This window comes from Agelaius phoeniceus, chromosome 8, assembly GCF_051311805.1.
Source record: "Agelaius phoeniceus isolate bAgePho1 chromosome 8, bAgePho1.hap1, whole genome shotgun sequence".
NCBI lineage: Eukaryota > Metazoa > Chordata > Aves > Passeriformes > Icteridae > Agelaius > Agelaius phoeniceus.
In genome coordinates, this window is record NC_135272.1 from 11695769 (window position 1) to 11721845 (window position 26077).

Consider the following 26077-nt stretch of genomic DNA (forward strand, 5'->3'; position numbering starts at 1 on the left):
AGGGTTTTGCCCAGCCTTAACATGGACAACTACTGGAGCTTGTTCTGCACCCTCACATCTCCCATTTGTAGCTGCACAGCTGCTGCTCTGTGGTCCCATTGCCAGGTCTCTGGCATCAGGGCATCAGATCCCTTTTCTGCAGCTCCTCTCTGTGTCAGATCCATCAAGTCCCTGCAGCATCTTCCCCTTGTTCCTTGGGATGGGCTGTTGTGGTGCCCCTCACACACTCCCTTTAAGCAATTGCCAACTTCCCTGTGCTCCTGAAGCCCTTGGATTACTTTCCCAGGGGCTGCTGCCTGATTCTCAGAGATTTTTGCAGCCCATTATCCTTACTCTGCTGTTTTCACTCCTTTTCTCACGGCATTCTTGGCTCCACTATTTCGTGACTTATTTCCCAAATCACCTTCCACTCCTTTCAGCCAGTTCTGCTCTATTATTCCAAACCAAGCTCAAAATAGCAGCTTTTCCAGCCATCCTCCTTGGAGAGGAGATGTTGCCCTAACACACCCAGGGAGCTGAACAGCTCTGTCCTCTCTATCGCTCACAAGGGAGTTTAAGATGCCATTGACCACCAAGCTGGAGGTTCTGGGTTCCTCCTCTGTGGGTCACTCACATCCACCCACCTCCTCCTCTTAACCCACATGAGCTCTGTCCCTTCACTCTCACCCCTTTTAATTTGCTGTTCCCAGCCCCTTGCTAACCTACAGGACAAACACACCCCATTCTTGGTACATTTCTTTCCTTCATTGCTCACTTCTCTTCCCCAGCAACTCCCGTTCATCCTCCCAAATCCCTGTAATGCTATTTAAGCCCTTGTCTGAGCAGGGTTCTGTCTACATCAGCCTTTTTATTTTGCCAGCACTCACACAGACATCACCCTGCTATTTTGCTTTCTCTTCCCTTTTCTGACCCCACCACCACAGTTTTTTCCCTGCATTTTATTGGCATTTCCCCTGTTCTCCTGTGGATAAGTGGCACCTCCTTCCTTTGGTAGCCTGTCAGCAGAACCAGGTGCTTTTTCCTGCCAAGGTGATCCTGACCTCCCTCACCAACAGTAAATATCCAGTGTCTCTGGTCCTGTTGGTCCCCAAATCAAATATCCAGTGTCTCTGGTCCTGTTGGTCCCCAAATCAGCCTCTCTCCATCAGCCACCTCTCAGCACATCTGACCCAGAGCTCCTCAAGACTTTTGGATTTTGCCCATTTTCAGCACACAGTATTTAATGGCCTGAAGTACCATCTGTACACATCCAAGCAGAAAGGGACAAGAAATATCCTTCAAATGCAAAGAACCAGGGAAATAAATAGGAGCCCTAACAGGAGAAAAAATATTAAGGGTGAGAAAAAATGGGAAAAGAAGAATACTGGAGATTGCAGCAGCCTCAGAGATAACCCAGGGACATTTTTTATCACTAAAAGTCCATTTTCAGTCACAGATGGGACTTTTTTCTCTTAATCTCTTTCCCAACAGCAAACCATGAAGTTGCAATAACCTAAATCACCAAAGGACAAAGCAATTGGAAGTCCTTGCTCTGCTGGACAGTTGCCAAATCAAACTCTGCTAGATACAGAGGGGGAATAAAAAAATTCACTGCAACAGGTCTCCCAAAGGGAGAGCAGAACAAGGGTGAGGGATAGGAGGGGAAATTGGGAGTGAAGCTCTGCTCCACTTCAGGATGAACTCGTGCACAGAGCCCTTAATGACTAACCTGCTCTGGCTGCCTGAGGAAGTTTGTAGAAAAACCTCCCATTTTTGTCATCCCCACAGGCTCCAGCCCTGACAAATAACAAGTTGGAAACTTTGTGAGCAGTGCTATGTAATAGAAATCACGGGAGGCAGTGGAGGTTTGAAGAGAAAGTGAAATAGTCAGCTCTCCCTTGGGAGGTCTGTGCCAGGAAAATGTCCCTTATCACCAGCACAGGGGAGGCCAGGGGGATCAGCAGGAGTTTGTACAAGGATTTCAGTAGATCAGGGTATTTGCTGCTTATTTTGGAAAATAGCTGCTTACACTGCCTGATGGAGGAGAAAAAACAGAAAAAAACCTACTGCAGAGAAAAAAATACATGAAAATCCATGGTAGTGCATGGGAAGGCAGCAGGACACAGAGCTGGAAAGGATCAATGGCTTGTCCAGAGCCCTAGAATGAAGCATTTAAGCTGTTTGGAGACTGCTTTCACTCAGAGCTCTCTGCCCACAGCCTGTGATGCTGCAGCACTGTTATCCACACTGAGAAATGCCCAGCCTGGGGGCTCCCACCACTCTGTGCATCACTGGCACAGTCTCTCCAAGGGATTTCCCTCCAGGGATGACAAGATACAGACAGAGAACAAAAGCCTATAAAACATTATTCTGGCCTGGTGCTGGCTGCCACAGGGACAATCAGAGCAGGACTTTTCTTCCCATGGAGTAAGAACTAAATTCTGCCACCTATTTCTCACTACAGTTCCCAGATTTGTCTTCAAGATCTCCAGGCACCTGCCAAAGCCCTCCCAGGCTCTGTGAAAAGCCAGGGATGCAAATTTGGGTGCAAGGGTTGTGTGTGAGGGCTGTGCTGGCACCAGAGGCACTGGGGTGTCTGCAGCAAAGGGAGCAGCTCCTGCTGCTGGTGGCACCATCCACAATTTCCCTTTGTCATCCACATTTTCCCTTTGTCACAGGGACACATCTGCTGCCATCAAGGGATTAGACAGCCTTGAAGTGAGGCAGGAGAGCAGAAAACCCAAATGCGTGAAGGCATTAACATCTGGACATAACCTCAGGGTGCTTCTGAAATGGAGGAGAAAATAGAAAGGGAGGTGAAATCCCCATTCTTCAGGAGAAGAAATGATGTTATTTTTAGTTTTTGTAGGTGTCTGGGTGTTGGGGTACAGAGAAGCCATACCCTGTGGGGAAATCCTACAGGATGCAGTAGCAGTGCAGCTAATGGGATTACCCTGAAAGCTGCAGGACTTCACAGCTCTTTCTAGGAGTGGTTTCAACCTGAGCAGGTTTTCCTAGGGCAGGGAGAATTATTCTTGCCCTTTCATAGAGTATGATCCACAAGAACCAGCAAGAAAGCCATTTTCTACTGAGATCTGTTGCTTTCAAGGGGATAAAAAAGGCCAGGAAACATCACTCAAGATACATTTCCCCAAAGTTATGGTTTCTTCTTACTTCTTAGTTAGGATTTGAGAGTTGGGCTCTCCATCCATTTAGTTTGCAATAAAAATCAGGTATTTCACAGCCAAGAGCTTACTGGGACCCAGCTTTGGACTGAACCCAAGTCTTCAGTTTCCAGTTCAGGGTTTTTCAGACAGACAAACAGACAGAGGGGGTTTTCATGGCATTGCTTTGGTGCCCAAGCAGTGAGAGATACAACCTGCTTTATAAAACAGCCAGCAGGAAAGGACTTGGTGAAACTTTACTGGTGTACATTTCAAAAATGGGAGTAAAAACATCTCAGCCTTAATCCTAGGAGGAGAAGGAGGTTTTCTGATACAAAGGAGGTATCCTGCAGAGATGGGGCTGCCTTTAAACTTCCTGCAGCATTACAGGTCCCTAATAAAGACACCTTGGGGGACACCTGGCCCTTGGGTTTGTCACTCTGCCTTGGAGCTGCTCAGGGTGTGCAAAGCAGAGCAGCCACCCCAGTCACTCACTCACACACCCCCCTCCAAGGGATGCTCCTTGGCAGCCCCCTCACTTTAAAACACAGCACAGGAGCTGCAGAGAGAGCTCCACATGCTGCCAGGGGTGCAGGTGTTGTCCTATATATCAAGAGTTCTCTTATCATTATGGTGCAAGGGTTCCATATTGCCAGAGTTTTGTACCTCCTCAATGCTTCTCGTGGGCATCTCTAAGCATTAACTGTTCCTGGTGCTTGCAGTAGATATCTAACTCCAGAATCCACTCTTTTATACAACTGTTCTTATTGGCTACAGGTGTGGCCTGTTAGGCTCAGGCCTGCTCCTAATCTTTAGTAATTGGTGCAGCTGCAGCTCTTTTAGGGGATATGATTACATTCTATACCACCTTCCTTTACCCATACTGTATCCCCCTACAATTCCCCCTTTTTCTTTTAACCACAGAGTTGCAGCATTCCCAGAAGTACATATTAACATTATGACATATATTTCATTTAGAACTAAGAGTTATACAAGTGTTCAAACAGCATATTATAGTACAGATATACGTTAGTTCGGTTTTATAGCTTTTCTCAGTTTACAAAGTACCCATATTCAACAAACACTAATAGCTGTAATTGATACATTTTGCCAATAGTTTAGTACTCAAATCCTGGTTCCTCGAATCTACAGGGTTATATGGTCAAATCCTGGTTCCCTGAATCCACAGGTCCTCCTGAATCCATGGGACAATATAGTTTAGTCCCAAATCACGTCGGGGTCACCATTGGTCATTTTATATGTCAAGATTCTATATCCTTATAGTGCAAGGATTCTGTATTGCCAGAGCCTCATACGTCCTTGATGTTTCTCACAGGCATCTCCTCTAGGCACTGACTGTTCCTGGTCCTTGCAGCAGCCATCTGACTCCAGACCCCACCAATCCACTCTTTTATACCACTGTTCTTATTGGCTACAGGTGGAGCCTGTTAACATCAGGCCTGCTTCTGATCTTTAGTAATTGGTGCAGCTGCAACTCTTTAGGGGATATGATTACATTCTATACCACCTTCATTTACCCATACTGTATCTCCCTACATGCAGGTGTGGGTGGGGACACCCCAGGAGCTGCTTTGGGTGGAAATCAAGGCATCCATGCTGCCCTCTCTCCAGGGAACCTGGTTTTCCTCCTATGGTGCAGAAGCAGAGACACACACAGGGGCTGCAGATCACATGGCACCACCTGGAGGGGCTCTGTGCACAGCTGGGGAGGAGATTGTCTGCTCCCAACACTGCTGAAGAGCCCAGGAGCAGATAGACAGACAAACACCTGCAGTGGATCCAGGAGCTCTTTCACCTGGGCATCAGCTCAGTCTGAGTCATCCTCCAGGCAAACACCAGGAGCTCTGACACTGCACCCTCAGGGCTGCATCTAAAAATAAAATTACAAAGGGAGAAAAGTATTCTTAGCCTCAGCCCTGCTCCAGAGCCCCCAGGAGACCCTGGGAATAAGGGGAGAGGAGAAGGCAAGGCCCAGAGTGGGAAGCAGAGCTCTGGACTGGGTGTGCTGGGTGTGCAGCTGCTGAAGGGATGCCCTCTCCCCTCTGTTTTCAGGGAGGAAAGAGAAAAGTAAGCCCAGCCAACATCCCAAAGGCCATGCCAAGCCCCAGTGATCACCATGCTGTACATCCCCACCTGCATCCCTCAGGTTCTGGGCTGGTGCTGCCTCCTGGCAGGCTTTGCCTCGCTCTCTGGAGCACTGAATGGGGGAGATTTATCCTCCCCTGGCAGGCTCAGCTCACAGGCACATCTGGCTCTCCACAAAGGTCACTCTGCTCTGGTGGCAGCAGCACTTCAGCCACATTTGGCAACAGGAAGCCAAGACCCACCAAAATTTGGCTTTGCAGTAGTTTCCCCTCCTTCCCCTTAGTTTAAGGTTACTTAGAAAACAAATTCCACTGAAACATGGCTTGAGAGATTTCCTTTAAAATAAACTCAAGCCTCAGGGCCATTTCTCAACCAAAACTACACAAAGCTGAACTCCATAGGAGTGTGTGAGCTGATTTGATATTCCTCCATCTGCCTTTTCCAACCCACACCATGCTCCAGCCTGGAGCCAGGGGCTGGAGCTCTCAGGATGCTCCCCTGCCCTCAGCAGGGCTCAGAGCTGCTGCCCAGGAGCAGATTGCTCCCAGGCTCCATTTCTCCATGCATTTGGCAACACATGATGATCCCTTCCAGCTGCCATGGCGCTTTCTCCCAGCCCCAGGAAGGAGGGACTTTCACAGCTAATACAGTTTTATGGCTATTTAAGATTTGATTTAAGTTCCTGCTGTCACAGCAATTAAAAAAAAGTAATTTGTCATGTTTCAAGGAAGGCTGACATGAAATGCAGACAAGTTTCCAGCCTCTATCTATCTCTCCAAAAAACCCCAACCTAGACTAGAAATAAAGAGGTTTTTCCATAATTAGAATGGAGAGACACTGGCACAGGTCACCCAGAGGAGCTGTGGATGGGCTGTCCCTAGAAATGTCCAAGTTGGGCAGGGCTCAGAGCAGTGTGGTCTGGTGGAAGGTGTCCCTGCCATGTCAGGGACAGAGAGATAAGCTGTGAGGTCCCTTTCAGCCCAGACTATTCTGTGATTCCATGAAGACCCTCTGTGGACAAGAACATAATCACAGACACAGCCAGAGCTGGGTGAACCCCCCACAGCTCTTGGGTGGATGGATCCCATTGGCACCAACACTTTTTACCTCAAAACTCTGGGCTCCCCAAACCAGCAAATCCCATAATTTTTAAACCCAACATAAACTTGCATTTCCCTGGGGTAGGAAGTGCCTGCCCAGACCATGAGCACCTCTGCTGCAGGATGGGTGGGCCCACCATGGGTGCACCTGTAGCTGTGGCCTGTCACAGACATAGTTTCTGAAAAATACTTTTACTAAAATTTTTCTCCTGAGAAGCTAAAGAAGCCTCAGAAACAAAATATAAACAATGATTATCTGCTGCTGTGGAATGCAACAAGTGCATCTGTAATTAATCTCATGCAGTTGTTTTAATTAATAACCAATCACAATCCAGCTGTCTCAAACTCTCCAGTCACAAGATTTTATCATTCCTTTTCCTTTCCAGCTTTCTAATGAAATCCTTTCTTCTATTCTTTTAGTGTAGTTTTAGTATATAATTCTCTTTTAATATAATATATATCATAAAATAATAAATCAACCTTCTGACACATAAAGTCAAGATTCTCATCTCTTCCCTTGTCCTAAAACCCCTGTGAACACAACCAAAGTCACCCAACAATAGAGCACTTCTAGATAACAGGCAGCTGTGAGAAGCTTAAGGCTGGATGCTGGTTTTTAAATGTCATTTTTCTCAGGGTGTGAAGATTTAAGGACAATACTTGAATCTTCTCCAAACTTGTGATTAACTGCTGTGTCCTTCTGTGACCCTGGCTTGGCATAGGTCAGGGGTTAACCACACATCCTCCAAAAATCATAAATATTATATATATTTTCAAAAAATAGAAAATATATACATTGATATTTTATATAAATACAAGATACAGAAGACAGCCCAGCACTGTAGAGAATGAGACAGCAGAAAATCAAGCAGCACATCTGAACTGCAAACACAGGAGCCGGGCCACAGGAGATGGATGCATTTCCCCCTCTGTGACTCCCAGGGAGGCAGCACACGGGTGCCATGCTGATGCACACTCTGGAATGAGACAGAAGCATTCCTAGTGAGTCCTCTGGCATTTTTTCTGCTCACTGTGAAAGAGAACTTCCCATGGGCACCACAGCAAACTTGAGATGTTCCTCTTGAAGCACAAGCCCCAACAAACATCCCCCTTTCCTCTCCTTAGTGCAGAACATCACCAACCCCTCCTGCAGCACAATCCTCTGACCCATCCCAGCTGGCAAAAAGGAGCACAGAAATTAGTGCAGGCACACAGGCTGACAGGGTTTGATCCTAATTAGCTGTGGCTGGCACCACCCCTCTAATCACCCATCTCACCTGCCAGACCTGCAGCAGGTTGAGAAAGGAGAAGCACAGGGAGAAGGAGGTGGAATTTCAAAATAACTCTTAGCAATGCTTGGTGTTTCTTTAGTTTCTCCAGAGCAGCCAAGGCAGGCTTGGCCTAGCAGACTCATTCTCTGCTGGGAAACAAAATCATTATGAAAATGATGAAAATGACTTACAAGCAGAAAACCTTCTGTCAGAGCATCCTGCAGCACTGTACAAGACCCTCACACCAGGACACTGAGGGCAAACACAGCCCTGCTCCAGCTCTAGGGTGTCCATCTCTTTGGGCAGAAGGGCTCTGAGATGAATACAGGGAGTCCTGGCTTGCTGCCTGCCCCTGGCCACAGGATATTTGTGATAAAAGCCCAGAACCCAGCAGCAAAACTCGTCGTGTCCATGTGCTGCATGAAAATAAAGTTTTCTCCACATACTCCCCAAGCCCTACAAAACTGAATATTAGGGGAAAAAAAGAAAAAAAAAACATATCAAACTGCTATTGATCTTCCAGCCAAGGCTTGCATTGAAAGAACATTTTTTTTCTGTGTACTCCACTTATAAAAGAAGACAAGGCTCAGAGACATCACAGCTCAGTTGTATCTCCTAGAGAGCAGCTAAATACCACATTAGACATGGCAATGCCAGCCAGGATAGGAAGAGAACCCACCCAAATTTCAGACCAGACTGTAAAATTAATTTGTTTTCCACAATTTGGGCAGTGGAGTCATCCCTGTCACCCTCCCAGCCAAGCACATGTCTGAGGGCTCTGTTTTCCTTTCTCACTGGATTTTAGTGGAGTATTTTGGACTTTGAGAAAGAACAGTGCTACACAGAAAGTTCCACCGAAGTAAGAGGGCTTTGAGTTCTAAAATATCTGTCTAGAGTGGAAAATTAGATTGGCAGGTGTTATGGTCCAATTTATAAAGTTCTTAGAAATGCCTCTGCCTGAATTAAGGTGCAAATGGGACCATATGCCAAAGTCAATAGTATGGATTTGATTTGAAAGCAAGTGAGAGAGAGACAGAGAGAGGGGTGAAGAAAAAAAAAGGAAAGACGTGGGGGGACAGAAAGAGAGTAGCAGAGACAGAATAAGGAACATGTCACCCCTCCATGGATCCCACTGGTGTCCAGATGATCCTCCAGCTGGTTTTCTGGTGCTGAGGGTGCCCAGAGAGCACAGGATGCAAAGGGTTAATGTATATTCCCACCTCGGGCCAGGTGGGGATGCCCAGGTGCCTCTCCTGGCAGGGGATGCACTTTGACTCTGGGTCTGTGCCATCACTTTGCACCCTGGGAGTCCCGGGGTGCAGGGCCTCTGGGGAGCATTCTGGGGGCTCTTTGATGGGTTCTGACATTTTTTCTGTCAGAAAATATGGCAGCTGCCCCCACAGGAATGCCCCCTGGATGTGGGGATAGCTCTGTGTGGGGCTGGGGGCTCCCAGCAGGGCTGCTCTGTGTAAGGGAGGATGGGAGCTCAGTGCCTCTGGTTCCCCCCCACACCCAGAACCTCCTCCTCCCCTCGTTTTGGGGGGTCTGTGCAAACCTGGCCTCTGTGGGCTGTGCTCCCCCCCAGCCCAAACCCAGCCAGGGATGGTTTCCTGCTGTGTCTGGCTTTCCTGTGGATGCATTCCTTGCCCCCAGCCTTGTCTGCCCCTCCCCAGAGCTGAGATGGTGGATCCAGGGTGTTCCCTTTGTCTGATCCAGGCAGTTTAACCCACAGCCCAAGGCTCCAGGCAGGCATCTCCAGGGATGTGGTTTCTTTACACAGTTCTTGCTGTCATGGACAAAACTCCTTCACAGCAATGTTTAAGGCATGAACCAGCTGAGTCTCTGACAGCAGCACCAAGTAAACTCCCACCACCATGGTGCTGTTCTGTGGGCTGTTATTTCAGTATTCCATAGGAAACTGCTCTTGCAGTTCTGAAACCATTCCCTGTGTCCTGTCACTCCAGGCTCTTGTCCAGAGTCCCTCTCCAGCTCTCTTCAAGCCCCTTTAGGCACTGAGGGTGCTCTAAAGTCTCCCTGGAGCCTCATTTTCTCCTGAAACATTCCCATCTCTCCCAGCCTGTCTGAATAGCAGAGGTGCTCCAGCCCTCAGAGCTTCTTCATGGCCTCCTCTGGACCTGTTCCAACAGGTTTTCTTCCCTGTGCTGAGGACCCCTGGGCCAGATGCAGCATTCCAGGGGTGTAAAGGTGCCCTCCAGGAGTGCAGCACTCCAGGGGTGGGGTTCCTCAAGCAGAGGGTGGGCATCCCCTCCTTGACCTGCTGCCCACACTGCCCACCAAGGGTGAGAGTCACTGTCTGGGCTGTGAGCCTCTCTGTCAGCCTGTGCCCAGCCTCTCATCTGCCAAGAACTTCCCAGGGCTGCTCTCTATCCCTTCTTTGCTCAGCTTCTGTTATAGCAGGGGTTGCCCCAGCTCAGACTCAAGGCTTTGCTCTTCACCTTGTTGAACCTCATGAGGTTCCCATGGGCCCATTCCTTGGATTAAATCCCTTTGAACCCTCTCCGGTTTTCTCTGTTTCAGGTGTGTGAGAAGCAGTCCAAATCCACCTCAGTTTGCAGGTTGAGTTTGCCTGATTTGACAGGGCTGTCCCACTCCCAGCAGGCATCAAGGGGCATTTGCTCCTCACTTTCTGTAGGAATAGGATGCAGCCAGTAATTCCTCAGTTCTAAACTGCTGTGCTCCAGCACTGGTATATAAATATTTCTGGCTGTTTCCACTGCTGCAATTGCTGCCCAAGAGATTTCATTTCTCAGCTCAGCAAGCCCTCCTGAAATGGCCACAGTGTGTCATTTGTCATCATTTATCTATTGCTTTGATCAGAAGTGAACAGGACAGCAAAGAAAGCGTGTTTCAACTGACTCTGGTTAATTTTGGATTAGAAATTATGAAAGTCTTGGAAATGCAAAGTGCTGAGCCCAAATTCTGGGACACTGGGGACCACAGGAGTCAATCCAAAGGTGAATTGTGACCCATTCATGAAGGGACTTCATCACTGTCTGTCACAGGATGTGGGAGCTCTCCTTCATCCTGAGTCTTAGATCTCCACAGAGTTCTTCAGCATTAAAACAGCCTTAAAATTGATTTTAAGTGTTTGCTTGTGAACTAATACAAGTTGGAGAATTAGAGTGAGCAGAACCAAGCTCTCACATATAATACATGGCAAAGCAGTGGATTGGCTTCCAAGCTCTCATGCTGTGCACTGGCTCCATGAAATTATGTTTTGCATTTATATCCATTCCTTGATGAGCCACTTGCCTATTACAGGGCAATAAAACCCTAACCTAACTCCAGTCTTTAGCTGGTGCAAGCCCACACTGACTAGAGCTATTTTCCCCTCACAAGGATCTTTTTTATCTCTGCAGTAAAAGTGCTGAAGCTATTTCCAGTTCTTCCACAGAGATGTAAAATGGGAAGAGAGATGGGTTTTCTCACTTACCTTCATTAATATGGTAGCCCAGGTTTTCCACCAAATTCCAACAGAAACAAATCTATTTTTAACCAAATCACTCCACTCAAAGCCTTCAAGGCCTGCTATAAAAATGACTAAAGAGTATTTTCTCTGGTGTGCCTTGATGAAAGCCAGTTTATATTCTTGTAGTGGCTCCGTGCAGGTGACCAGCCAGCTCCTCAGATCCAGACATGGCCATGGAGGCTATCACAGCTGGCAGGAGGACAAAACCTAAGGAAATCTGGGATTTGAGCTGCACACCCACAGCTATTGTACACCCTAAGAGCCCAGACCAGCTCTGTCCTACACCTGTGAGCCCCTCTTGCCCCCTCAAGCCAGACAAGCTCTTGCAGGTCAGGAAATCCCGTAGTCACCAGGATCTCTGAGGCTCAGGACTGGTCACAATCCTCCTCTCTCCTCCTCCATCCCCTCTTGCTATTCATCAGAAGCCCAAAACCAAGAGAGGCAAGAGGAAATTCCTCCTTTTTTTTGCTCCCTAAAGAGGCCAACCTTCAGCCCCCATTTTCCCATCTCCATGGCTTGAGCTGTCAAAGCAGGACAAGGACTGTAGTTTGGATTGTCCCATTGTGATGGGGAAATGCTCTAAGGGGAGGAAAACTGGGCAGGGAAGGTGATGGGAACACCTCACTTCATGCTGTTGTACCAGCAGGGTGGGATCACAAAGGATAATCCTTGCTCCAGTGCTATCCAGTGCTCCTCAGGGATTACCAGAGGTGATTTAGCTGTCACCCCCAAGGTCCTGGAGGTGATAGCTAAATCTTTCCTGAGGGAACCCACCTGTGGGAGGTGCCATGGACTCTTTGGAAAGTATCCCTGAAGACAAAACAATTATTTCAGTGGTGGCATGAGGGCCTTGGTGCTGGGATGGGGAAGGCAGCTCTGCAGCACGGGGCTGGAGCAGGGTGAGGGTGCAGCTCAGGGTGCAGCATCCTGGTGTTGGTGCCCATGTGCAGGCCCAGGGCTCTCGGGGGTCTCTGTGCTCAGGATGACCCCCAGATGTGTCAGAGTCTCTTTTCCCAGCCTGGCAGTCAAAGAAGGAGTCAGGATTCCTCTGTTCTGGTTCTCAAGGCTGTTTATTTTCTGTTATCTATAACATTCTTTCTCTGACCTGTTGAGATCTGTCCAGCAGGTTGGGTTGAGGCACAGTGCCTGCCCTTGGGGTGGTGTTAGCTTTTTATACTAAAAACTACATGTACACTATTTACAATAATTCCCCAATACCTATCACCTATGTTAGACAGTGAGCTTCTACTCTAAGCCAATCTAAAAATGCCAGAAGATGGAGGCCAAGAAGAAGGAGAAAGAAGGACAAGGCACACCCAAATTCCTCCATTTGGACCCCCATTCTAAAAACCCCAAAATTCTACTTTTCACCCTGTGACAAACTAACCATCATTCTACTTAAACTTTCGTGGCTTGCAGATCCTCATATAAGGTTGGTAATTTTTTCCATGGGTCAAAATGAAAGGCTCTGTGCAAAATCAAAGGCACAGGGGTCTTGGGCTCTGTGCCAAGGTCTCTGAGCCCCCTGGCAGGGGCTGGAGCCATCCAGGACAGCCAGAGGGATGTCCTGGGTTCTGACCCAGGGCCACGCATCTCCTCTCAGCCATACACCCCTTAACCTCAGGAGATCTCCCAAATGTGCACCCCCAGCAAATTTCTTTCCTCCTGCCCTGTCTGGGAATGCCAGCTCCTTTCCACACCCACAGTGGTGAGAAAAGCCCCAGATGAACCTGTCTGACAAAACAGGGTCTGTCACACTGCCTGGGAGGAGGAATAGATCCAAACCCAGCCCGGCTGCCTGGGTGGGAAGAAAGCAGTTATCACTGGAAACTCCATATACATTATTTATCAAATGAAGCCTCTGCAGCAGGACTGTGATTCATGTCTCTGCTCCAGCTTGCTCATCTTCTCTCTGTCTTTTCAATGGGATGTGATAGAAAATCTTTGCAGGCTCCTTGTGGTCACTGACCAAAGGTTGTTCCCACTCCTGAGGAGATGCTGCAGGTCCCCAAAGGGGCCTGGAACAAGCCTTGCCCAAGGAAAATCACCCTTCAGCCAGGTCCACCGTGGCAGCTTTGTTCCAGCCTCAAATCTGTTCCACAAGTATCTGCTGCTGCTCTTGACATTCCAGGGAAATTACAATGGGAAGGCAAGTAGAAAATATCAATTATTGGAAGGTTCAAACAGCACAATCCCTGCTGCTGCCTGCCAGGTTGCATGTGCATGCAAATTGACTGTGACGTGCTGTTTAGTTTGAGTAATACATTAAAAAGAAAGGAAAATCTGAATTTTTTCCAGTATGGGGCTTATAAAGCAGGTGAGGGGAAAGTCACAGCATACTCAACTGTGATCACATCAGCTCTGCTTCATCTCTGTGGTGTAAAATTACATGTGAAGGGGAAATTAATCAAAAATGCACCAGATGAGCATTCCTTTTCCACCCCCCTGACTTTGGGTAAGGGTATAAACGACCTGGCAAACCGAAGAGCAAGTAAAAAACCTGTGCTTATTTGACTTCAGCAGGTGGGTCTGCTCTTACTGAAAGCAAACCGAGTTCCTGTGTGCTCCTGCTCAGACTTCCCAGGGGAACATGCTGCAATGCACTAATTATGGTTTAAAAAACCAAGGAAATAGTAAGGCTCTTCCTCTGCTGGTCCACAGCACTGCTCTCCATTTAAATGAGGTGGTTTTTTGTATGGGGTGACAGAGGCTAAGGTGCACCCAAGCTCTTCAAGGTGACTTTGTGCTTCATTGCACTCCCCTTAATCTTCATCAAGGCATACGCTCAGTCTGTGCTGGGGGTAATGGGTGGCAGCATTTTGGCAAAGAGGCATCCCAAGCCAGGTTTGCATCCTCTGCAGCTCAGCCCTGAGGAGCTCTGGGGTGATTTGCAGGCTCTAATGCAAGGTGACAGCCAAGCAGCAGCCAGATAAGCACGAGCACTCACTGCACCCAAGCAGAACGCTGGGAGCAAAGGGGGAAAAAAGCCCAAATGGCTGAGAGTGATCCAAATCCCCATGGCTGGTCATGGGATGGGAGCTCACAGCATAACTGAGGTGGGACGAATGAGCCATGGTGTAGAAATCACATATCTTCTGAACAGAGAGACATGGTTCTCCCAGGAAAATCCTGGGAAGCTGTGAAGAAGCTGTAGGAAACATAGAGAAAAGAATTGAAACAATTATTATCTCTCTTTCTGTAATTATTGTTTATAGATATGGTTCTCTAAAGGGTGCTATTCATCGTCACCAATAGTACCAATAATATGAGATGTTTCTACTTTGAGACCAATCAAGTGTCACCTTAGTAAGTCACATTGTAAAAAGACCCAGCTACTTTCATTAAACCCTTTTGCCCTCTGATCCACCTGAACACTGGAGTCTTCTTTCCATCCCTGACTCAGCAGTGTCACCATGGAGGCTCTCATGCCTGGTTTTCTCCATGCAGGAGTGCCTTGGTTTGAACAGACAGGTGTTTGCTAAGAAAGGCAGCAGCCTAATATCCTTGAAATGGAAAATGTAAACCCTCCCTCCCTCTGAATTATTATAATTTTGAGATTAAAGGGCTCTCAGGCAAAGAGATGGGAATAGGAATAACAGTTCTGTACTAGGAAAATTAAAAATACAAATGAATAGTACAAACCAACACTGCCAGAGTGAGAGCAGTCCCTGTCCCCTGTGTGTCAGGGGGTGGCACAGCCCCATCCCATGGGGGCTCAGCCCTCCTGCAGTGCCAGCTGTGGCTCTGCTGGAGCAGGGATCCTGCACAAGGGGGGAGTTTTCCTCTGCAGCTCCAGGGCTGCTGGAGATGGGCCTGGGCTCCCTCTGGCCATGCAGGGCAGCAGAAGCTGCTCCTCTGGGAATGCACTGGGCAAAGGCTGCTGGGCTGTCCCAAACCTCAGATTGGATCCAGGTAGGAATGCTTGGCTCCTCCCCTGGGCGGAGCATCTCCCCATGGGATGATGGAATTGGATCAGCCATGCAGGGACACTCAGTGGCCATGGACAGAAGATAATTAATAATTAATGGCCCATCAACAGAAGATAATTAATAATTAATGGCCCATCAACAGAAGAGATCTCCTGGAGGGAGGATTGGCTGTGGGAGAGATAAAGAAAACTGCCCAATGAACAGAGGAGAACTGCCCCAGCTCTGACAGATGGGGACAGAGCACACACCCCCAGCCACATCTTCCCACCTAAGACAAGGAGGATGAGTGGACACTGACAGGTCCTGCCTTATCCTGACATCTGCAAGTCTCTGCCTGTGCATCACCATGTAGACAGACAGACAGAGGGATGACACTGAGTGGGGAATGGGAAGAGGTGACAAAGTTGTGGGTGTTGGAGAGGGAGAAGAAGGGAGGTTTGTCTCTCCTGGGCAGCAGCACCTTTGCAGAACTGTGTCAGTGGAGTCCACACCACGCAGGTCCTACATCACCCTCCAAAATTAATTACCAGTGCCTCTGCTAAAGATAAAACTGAAATCATATTTATTTTTGTGCTTACATTCTTGTTGCCATGTAATTAAGTGCTACCATGTAATTAAAGAGGATTTAGAGGGTATTTATGCCCTGTGATGCTCCATAATTGCAGCTAATTTCTCATTTACAGCTTCTCAGCATCTCCAGTGGAACTCCAGGAGCTGCTGGGGCAGGGACAATGGCCACCACAGGGCTTGGGAACACAGTGCAGAGCTTTAGCACTGAAGGCTAGCATCTTGAAAGGTCTGTCTCCATCCCAAAATCATTCTTCAGAAAGTTAAACTCTCCCCAGGCTCAGGGCAGGAGCGATGACCCAGAAGCCCCTCTATGTGCAAATGGAGGTGCTGGTGAGAACAGCAGCAGGAGCTATCCCAGCCTCTGTCCCCAGCCCTTCCTGGTGAAACTCCTTAAACTCCCAGAGACACCATGTAAGGATGAAATGAACCTTTCTGCAACATGCAGGCCTGCTGAGGGAGATTCATTCCACAGCTCCCTGTGAATAAATGCATGGTGTGAAGTGCAGGATGTGAGGAGTTTGCCCAGGCAGGAATCCCAAAGGACAGGGCTGTCCTGGCAGCAGGGCAGCTGAGGCCATCCCCAACAGACATCAAATCCTAGTGCTCAAAGGGCCAGGCTACCAAACACTCACCTGTCACATCTCAAAGCACATGCCCAGCCTCACAAGTTGGTGTGGAAGTGTACGAGCCTGAATGAGGGATGTGGGACTCCAGGGGCTCTCCAAAATGCAGTTTATTCCATCCAAGAGGTTACAGCAGTGCAGGGTGGTGGGTGACAGAGCTGTGCCCACAGCTGTCAGCTCCAGCTGCAGGCAGGCCTGGAAACCCTTTGGTTTAGGTTACAATGCATTATAGACTTTTCTTTTGGTTACAATGCATTCTATACTTTTCTTTGCTGAGCATCTTAATACAGTAGAACCAATCTATACCTTAACTTTTATCTATAGCCTATCATAACTGCTATAATTACCATACTCATGTTACTGTTCTCCAATCACTAAAGTCAGTACATTCCAGTTTAAGCTGGAAGTTGTTTTTCAGTTTTCTTGCAGTGGAAAATTCTGAGACCTTTTTTCTACTTGCACCATTTGCTGCCTTGTTTGCCTGTGCTGTCTTTCTGCTTGGTAAAAACATCTTCTTGTTTGGGGTGGGTTTATCCTTTGCTCTAAGCCATAAAACCCCCTTCTAACTAACACACCCTTTGCCTCCTTGGTTATCCAGTCAGACTGGCTCAGCAATTCTTTTCTTCTATATCAAAACTTGCTTCCATCTCTATTCCTTCTTCAGGTTCTACATTCAAAAATCTTTCTGCTAAGCATGCATATCTGTGAGACTTTCTTGTCAAACTTTCATCCCTCCCAACATGGAAGAGCTCAGTGTTAGCAGGCAGCAACTCCCATCAGGAGCTGGGATTTGAGGCACCACTGGACCAGGCTGGTACACCTGGACCCAGAGGGGAATGGGTCACCTTCCTGCAGGACACTGGGCACTGTGGGTGCTTCTAGGTCTTCATATTTGTGTTGGAGAAGAGAGGGAAGCCTTTACCCATGAGCCATCCTGTGCCACCCCATTGTTCCCAGCCTGTGCTGCATCCCAGCATTGCCCACAGGGCACTGGGGCTGGTGAAGAGGGAAGCAGTGGCCAGACCAAGCTCACTGCTAACAGCTCTCACTGTGAAATTGGGCACACACCTTGGTCTTCAGTGTAAAATTAGGTGCCCACCTTGGCAAGCCAGTCACAGAAGCCAATTTTGCACTGAGCAAAAATTCCTTTGTGGCGTGTGTTTAAACACACACTGATAACGTACCTGTAAATATAAATATAAATATATACACACACATATATATATATATAAATAAAGACAGCACCAAAATTTGAGCATCTTTAAAATGCTAGGATAGGCTCAGATTAAAGATGGCACCCTCATTAAATAAAACTTAACCTGGTGATTGACAGACTTCACAGGAGGCAGCTGTTGCGGTGATGTGAAGCCAGTCGTGCTGGATGCAGACTGATTGTGAAAATAAAAGGAGATTCCCCCCAAAACCTCTGCACTAAGCTGGTGTTTGCTTTCCTGTGGGAGTTTATAGAGGCTATTGATATATTCCATGGCAATTCAATAAAAGAATATGTAATGAAAGCAATACATAACGTAGGTGGCAATGACAGAGGTGTGTGTGAATTTTTAAACTGGCAGAATTTGCAGTCAGTTGGGAGATTCATACATCTATTCATCTGCATATAGTTAGGGAAAACTGGTAAAAGTATCAAAGTATTTCATCCTTAAACATGTCACTGGTCAGCAGGGTGAAGATAATTTCTCCTCTGAGGGCCGATGGTGACAGCATGGGATGGAAATGGAAACACTCAGTTGTGGTTTTCTGGTGTGGTGCACGTTTCCTTGTTGGTCCTCAGCTTCAGCCCCATAAATCCACAGGATCTGGCAATCAAGAAACCACTGTTAGAGTGGATGGTTTGCTTCTCTAAGCTTTCCACCTCCTTTAATTTCCCCAAAATCCTGCAACAGGCTGTGTTTAGAGAGGTGATAAGGGTTGCAGTTAAGCAGAGGGTGCAGGAGTTGATAAGGGAGAAGGCTTCATTTACTTACACACTGCAAGGACCTTCACTCTCCCCCTGGAATTAACACAATGAAAACCTTTTTAAACAGACAAATTGCCCATCAGTAGATCAGTCCTAACTGGGCACCAGGGCTGCTTCCCCTCACAAGGCTGCAGCAGGGAATTGGCCTGCAGGACATGCTGCACCTCTACACCTGCTCAGGAGGATCCTACTGCTGCAGACCAGTCTAATGACACAAATTTGCAGCAGTTTCAGCTGCTGAGGAGAATTATTTCCACTATTTCTCCATTAGCAGCTGCTGCAATAAAGCAATTCTTCTTTCCAGTGGGAAGTGCAAGTTCTTTCCAGTGGGACAGGAAAATCACAAGAGTTTCTTGCTGAATCACAAAGCAAAGCAAAAGTAAGGCACACACCACAGGGTCTGAGAATCCTAGAATTGTTTGGGTTGGAAAAGACCTCTAAGATCGGGGTTCAACCATTAATTTGGCACTGACAAGCCCACCACTAACCTGTATATATGGCAGCTGGAGACACCACTATGTTTCCAAGTGCCATATATACAAGGTTTTTAAAATCCCTCCAAGGATGGTGATTGACCCCTTCCCTGGGTGCCAGTGCCTTGCCATGTACACACCCTCACCTGTTGCTTTAGGATACAAAATAAAACGACATGGACACTGGCCTCTCCAACATAAAAAAGAGGGAAAGTTTAATTCTGACTCCCAACATTTATAGATTTCCAAAAGTGACAGTGGATTGGAGGGTGACAGTGCCACCTCACCAAGGACACTGGACAAACCAACATTCTATAAAATTTCTCCTCCTCCATAAAATAATCTAGAACAATAAGTTATTTACATAAAGTGTGTCAAAAAGTTCATTACAAGAATGTAAACATCAGAAGGTTTAGAAGAACTTGAAAAACCAGGGTGACCCTCACCTGCCATGGCTGAAGGACATGGCACCCAGGAGGGATTTCAGTGTCAAGGCAATAATGATGCTGGGGGATGGGAAGGTTGAGTTGCCCTAAACCAGAGTCCTTCAGCCTCACTTTAGAGATCCCAAAAAACTCCAGAGCTGGGATTCTGAGCTTGCAATGCAACCCACACCAGTTTTCCAGCTGTGTGATCACCTTGGAATGACAAGTCTAAGGCTGGGAAGCCAACCAGGGACACCATGGAGCTGAATTTCCTTCCCAGTGAACCCCAGAGGAAAGCTGCATGGGCTGCATCCTGCCAGAGCATGGAGCAGGCACCATGTGCACCAAGCACTTGGTTTTGGCAGCCCTGAAATCCATCCATCAGCAGGTTTTGGCTTATGGAAAGCCTGCAGGACACTTTTCAACACAAAAGCCTGTGGTGGTGTTTGAGAGTCCCCAGGATGAGGGAAGAGATGAGAATCTTGACTCCATGTTTCAGAAGGCTGATTTATTATTTTTTGATATATATTATATTAAAAGAAAATGATATATTAAAACTATACTAAAGAAAGAGAAAGCAGACATCAGAAGGCTAAACAAGAATGATAATAAAAAACCTGTGACTGACTCAGACAGCCTGACACAGCTGGTGGTGATTGGCCATTAATTAAAAACAATCCACATAAGACCAACCAAAGATGCACCTGTTGGTGAGCAACCTCCAAACCACATTCCACAGCCATCAGATAGTTATTGTTTACATTTCTTTGCTGAAGCTTCTCAAGAGAAAAATCCTATCAAAAGGATTTTCATAAAATATGTCCGTGACAAAAAATCCCAATAATACACTCAGAGGATTCCCACCTCACCATGCCCTGGGGTCTCTCCCACCATTAACAGCAGTGGGAGCAAATCCATCACAGAGCTCTGGCTCCTGCCAGCTGTGCTCCAGCAGGGAACACACCACAGCTCTGATCACACAGTTCAGGGACTGCTGGCTGCCAGCAAATACCTGCCTGCCTCTGCCATGCCAAGGAAGCAGGCAGCAAACTCTGTTTCTTGATGGTTTGTTGGTCAGCATTGAGGGTGAGCACAGGCCTGAACTGCAAATAGATCTGATCTTCCAGTTGGGCATCTGCACCAGACAGCAGGGCTTGGGCTTACCTGGTGTTCAGAAAAAGGGAATGCAATAAATGTACATAAATATATATACAGACATATCCCTCTCTATATGCTCTGGGTGGATTAAAAGGTTTCTCACTCAAAAAAAAAAAAACCCATTTGCTTCATTTTCACATCTTTAGTGCCTTAGAAAAATATTTGTTTCTTCAGCCATATATTGTGTGTTAAAATGTTTTTTTTTCTCAAGCAGCTTCCCAGGCAACATTTGACTTTTTTTTTTTTTCTTTTAACCAAAGCAATTCACCAAAACTGCCACGAAACTAGAAATATTGTTGGACAACCCAAATGTTAAACTGTCCCCACAAAATGCCACAGATAAAACTGCTGGCATCATAGTCATTGTGCAGATCTGATGTCTCTGCAGCCATCCTGCAAGAGCCCAGCTTGCATTTGCTACATTCACATTGCTAAGTTATAAAAAAAGGGCTGCAGATGCTGCATTTTGGGGGGATGCTGTTTCCCCACCCCCCAATGACTTTCCCCACCATTAATGACTTTCTCAGCACAGCTGCTCCAAGCATCCCCACACACAGGTTCCCTTCTGCATTCATCCTCATAAAGCTGCTCACACAGATACAGCCCATCAGCAAAATGTAAAAATAACTGAAAAGATATAATTAGGGTGGATGTGCTGTGGATTTAATGGGGTTTTTATGTTTCTTCCTTTGCTGGCCCATAAGGCGCAAATCCTGGATGGAGAGAGGCTGATGGGGAGGGAAAGAGAGAGCTTTGCTGTGGTACATGTTTGGCAAAACCCTCAAATATTTTTCTCAGTTTTCTATTGCCTGTATTTTTTATTGAGCACCACAGAGAAATTGCAGCAGATTGATTCTTTCACAGCTCCCCAAAGTTGAAATGCTTTGGAGCCAAAGGCTCAATGCCTGCCAAACTTCATAATTAACTGTAATAACTCTTTAATTTGAACTTTAATTCAAACACCCATATTTTAGGGGGACTGGAGGGAAGAAAAAAAAAAAAAGGCAAAACAAACCAAAGGTAACCAGTTCTGGTAAAATATAGAAGCAGCCCCAAGCTTGTGCTGTGCCAGAGGCACCTGGAGATCAGCTGTCCCATCCTGGTCACACAGAGGCCCCTCTGGGATGGAGAGGCATTGTCCCAGTCCAGCAGAAAGGGAAGGAGAAGGGCATTGACAGCAGACACCAGCACAATGACAGGCCCAAAGCTGCCTTCACTGCCCTGGGTGGGAGCTTTTCCAAGGCCACCTCTAGGGATGAAGGGATCAAAGCCATCCAGAAGGCCACCAGCTGGGAGCTTTAGCTGAACTTGGGGACAACAAAGCCATCATTAAAAAAAAAGACTGAAAGCAACCTAGGTGAATTTGCTCTGGTGCAACCAATTTTACACATTAAATTACACAGAAACTGGCTTCTTTTCCTTGTGAAGGAGGGATGAAAAACATCCAGTCCTGGCTCTGTTCCCCACATCAATGGTTTTGAATGGTTCTGTCAGAGCAGTGTGAGCTGGACTGGGAAGCATCAGGAGCACAGGAAAATGAGGAACCCAAAGGAGGAATATCCATGCAGCTTCTCTTCCCAAGTAGACACAGCTGAAGCTGTGAGACTGCTCCTGCAGCCCCAGAGCCCTCCCAGCCCACCCTGGCTGAGCTCACTGTCATGGGTCCTTTAGGGAAAAGCAAACTGTTGACACCAGGAGCAGGAGGCAGAGCGGGACCAGAGAGGGAATGGAGATGACAGAGCTCAGGAATGCATTCACAAACTTGGCAGGGCTCCAGAACTGCCAGCCTAAGCCTCTGGGAAGAAGCTGAGGATTAATAGGGATCTCTGGCCTGCTCTGGGTTGGAGGACTCCAAGGAGCATCCACCTGCCCTGTGGATCAGCCTGGTTTGAGCTGGGGCCAGCCTGAACCGTGGTGACTTTTCACCATTTCACAACTAAGAGCCCAACCAGTGATATTACAAGAAATCTCCTTAGCATCATTCTGCAGGGATGCCAGCACTCCCACAGCATCATGCCCTGCCCAAGGAGCAGGAGGGAATGCCATGACTTGCCACTCAGAAGGGAGAGCTGGGCAGCTGTAATGAATGTACTGATAAAGAGATTCAGATCAATAAGGCTGGCAGGTCCTAGCAGCAGATGAATGGGCTCAGTCTGTGGGTTACAGAGTGGTTAAGTGCCCAACCACCCTGCTCACTGTCATTAGTGCTGTGTGTGTGTGCTCGCCCTCCTTTACCCACCATCCATCTCCCACTCCCTCACTCCTGCACCCACACAGAGCCCCTCTCCCCCATCCAGCTGTGCTCACAAACAGGCTCTGAGGTCTCTCTTGAGGCAAGCTGGATGCACAGAGGGGGAGAGGAAGGATTTCATTTCCCCGTGCCTAAGCTGCTCCTGAAATCCTGCAAGGAGTTTTCCTTTGCAGCACTGGCCTGGCTCAGAGCAGCTGGCCCATGGCCACAATTACTTCCACTCTGAGCACACACAAAAAGCCAAGTGAGAGGCCAAGGAGGGGGTGCTGAGATTTGAGCACCAATGAGTCAATCAGAGGCAGTCAGTGTTCATTAGTCCCTGTCCCTTCCCCTGTCATGCCTGTGGGTCAGCCAAGGCCACCCAGGAGCCCAGAAAGTAGAGAGGGACTTGAGGGACTCAGGGTCTGAGAATGCAGCCCCAAATTGCAACTTACAGAGCCTGTCTTCTGTGAGCATGGTCAGAGCCATCCCATTGCAGAGTTATTTCCATTTTTCTTGCTTTTCTTAAAACCAGGAGAAAAAAAAGAGAGTTCCAGGTGTTGTTGTGGAGAGAAACCAGCAAATATATATTTTCACTCAGCAGCAGGGTAATGGGGGAAGCAGGGATACTCCCCAGGGAGCTGGAGAGGAGCTCCAGAGCAGCATTAGAAGCAAGAGGTAGCAATTGCTCAAGGTTGCAGCATTGGCAGAGGGTGGCAAAGTAAGGTGTGGTAAGTAACCCAGAGATGAGTATTTGGTGCTTTGATAGCACCAGATTAATTGTTTCCTAAATAAAAAAAAAAGAAAAACAACAACAACAACAACAAGAATCTGTCTTCATCACTGCTCAAGGGCTATGACAAGGTGCTCCCACCAGCCATGGGTTCCATTGAGGGTTGATTTAGGCTCCAGCAACATCACACAATTTCAGAAAGCTTCAACCCATACAGAGTAACACCACACCATTTCAGAGGGCTGCAAGCATCTGCTCCTCTTGTTCTTTAGCCCAGCCTTTTATCCCCTCCTGTTGATGCCCTGCCCCTGTGTGCCCTCTGTTCCCTTTGGTGGTTGCTCAGTGCCCCTGGGCACTCCGTGGCTCATTGCTGTCAGTGCTGCTCACCTGCTCCTCACAGCTGCAGCCCCACTCCCAATTACCCCAAACTGTGTCCCTACACACCAAAGCCAGCAGGACTGCATGTGGGTGAAACTGGCCCCACATGTGTCTAGATAAGTGCCAAGAAGGTTTTGTCTCTCCGTGCTGAGCACACTTTCGAGGCTAACACCAACCATGCTCTTTTGCTTCTGTGTTCCCAGGTCCTCCCTACTCTTGGCTGACCAAGACTAGCTTGGAAGGCTTTTCCCTCTCCCAGGAAAATGGGGACTGATGGTGAAAACCCGATCCTGAGGAGTGTGGTCATCAGCTTCAACTTGCTTCTGCTGGGCGCTGTCCTCAAGCCCTTTGAGTGCCGCCTGGAGGTGACGACAGAGCCGGCCGAGAGGACAGCGGTGGATGAGGCAGCTGGCCTCACCAACTGCAGCCCACCCACCAAAGAGCAGCCCATGGTCTTCCACCACATCTACAACATCAACATCCCCCTGGACAGCTGCTGCTCTTCCATGTTCAAGTCTTCGGGCGAGGAGGTGAGTTCAGAAGACGACCGGCTGGCAGAGTACACGGAGCAGACCTCCGACAGCGAGAGCCAGGTCACCTTCACCCACAGGATAAACATGCCCAAGCAGGCCTGCAAGTGCTCCACCTCCCTCCCATCCCTGCAGGAGCTGCTGAGCAGGATTGAGATGCTGGAGAGGGAGGTCTCCATCCTCCGGGACCAATGCACCTCCAATTGCTGCCAAGAAAATGCAGCCACAGGTAGTAACGCCATCCTGTTAGCTCTTGCTGGGGGCTGAGGGCTTAAGTGAGAGGCAGGAGAAATAATGCAAAACCTGATGGTGCCATTCAGAGTGTGACAGAGGAAAACCAGTGTTTACCCACGATGGGGCTGTGGATTTAGTGAAAAGACTTAGCTGAAGTCCTCTAAGGCAGGAAAAGCCCTGGGAGGGCTTTGGTCATTTGAGTGCCCATGCCACACTCGCTATGAAAACTCCATAAAGGAGAGAGAACCCCCTTTGGGGATGAAATTACAGCTGGTTAGGGGTGAGCAGGGGGATCTCCCAACTCTGCAGTCCTCCCAGCACTCTTAGATATCTGCCACTGCTTGTGGGACAGGAGGCAGAGATGCAGCTGCTGCTCTCCTGGGCTGAAGGCAGCCCCATGGGAGCTGGCAATAAGCCCCTTCATTCTCTGCAGGGAGAGTGAACACATCTGAAAAGCTGAATTAAAAAAAAAAAGGATTAAAAAATACATTAAAGAAGCAAATTAAAAAAAAAAAAAAAGGCACAATACCATCAACATGATACTCCATCTGAATAAAAGTAAGTGCTTTTTTGGGGACTTCCAAGAGGTCCCACAAGGGTTACTCCATTACAGGCAGCCCCTCGTTCCACCTCAGCTGTCCCCCAGGGTCAGGAAAGCAGCACTCAGCTGAAATGACATAGGTCAGGAAGGTTTGGGCTGGCAGCTGCATTTCCATGGCCTAGGAGCCAGCATACTGACAGCTCTCCTTGTCTGGGGGAAGAGGGGCTGTCCCAAAGGGCATCCATCCCAAATGCAGCCCAGCCCTGCTCGTGGCTTCCGCACACCAGGGCTCCTTGCAGGGAAGAAAACACTAAGCAAGGAGAAGCACACAGAGCATCTTTCCAGGGGAAAACTGCTTTTCACACCAAGAACAGCAACAGAAAGGAAGAGAAATTAAAACCATCCCTTTTACCCCCAAGATACTCACTGCATTTTTTTTTTATTTTAAAGTTTTGCAGCTATTAGTGTGATTTTTCCAGTGGAAGGACACATTTTTCTGTGTGTACGACACACTAAAATGAAGTGGGTGCAATCAATCCTCAGATCAAGAGTTCCACCAAAGGTGTGCTGGTCAGGGAGGGAGAAACAAGGATGGACACACAGCAGGGTGGCTTGGGCTGGCATCTATCATGTGGCCAGTGGAAATCAATGTGTTCCCAGCCATGGCTTCAGCCCACATCCCTCCCAGTGCCACATCCATCAGCTGCATTAATAACTAAGGCAAAACAGGAAACACCAGTCTGTGCAAAGTGAGGGTTAAAATCACACAGGAAATGCAATGGGGAAACCTTTTTTAAAGGAATTAATTTGAAACTCTGATGGGCCTATTTGGGTTACTTGCAACATGCATAGACAGTCCCATTAAATATTCATTGCTTGGTGGAGTCCCCACTCCCATCACAGATGTGCCGAGCTAAAACTGGAATAATTTCATTTATTTTTACCAGAGTTGCTTTCAATTCACTGCACTGCAAAGGAATCAGGATCCCTACCCCACCACCCAAGGCAATTTTCCCTGAGGAAAGCCTCTTTTCTCCAGCACACTTACAAGCATCCTCTCTTATCTTTTGATAACTCAGTGAGAGGCTGAGATCTGAAGAGATCCTGACTGGCACTCCCAACATTTGCAGTTTGGGTGGGAATTGTCCTGCAAAGTAACCCAAAT

At 47.7% G+C, this 26077-nt stretch overlaps 1 protein-coding gene across 1 annotated transcript in view; it reads left to right on the forward strand.

Moving 5' to 3' along the window:
* The window catches only part of TNR (tenascin R), an 83132-nt gene that overhangs the window by 24398 nt on the left and 32657 nt on the right, over window positions 1-26077 (forward strand). The window contains exon 2 of the mRNA XM_054638331.2: window positions 23811-24366. Coding sequence (XP_054494306.2) covers window positions 23871-24366 — 496 coding nt within the window. The 5' untranslated portion in view covers window positions 23811-23870. The remainder of the gene's footprint in view (window positions 1-23810; window positions 24367-26077) is intronic.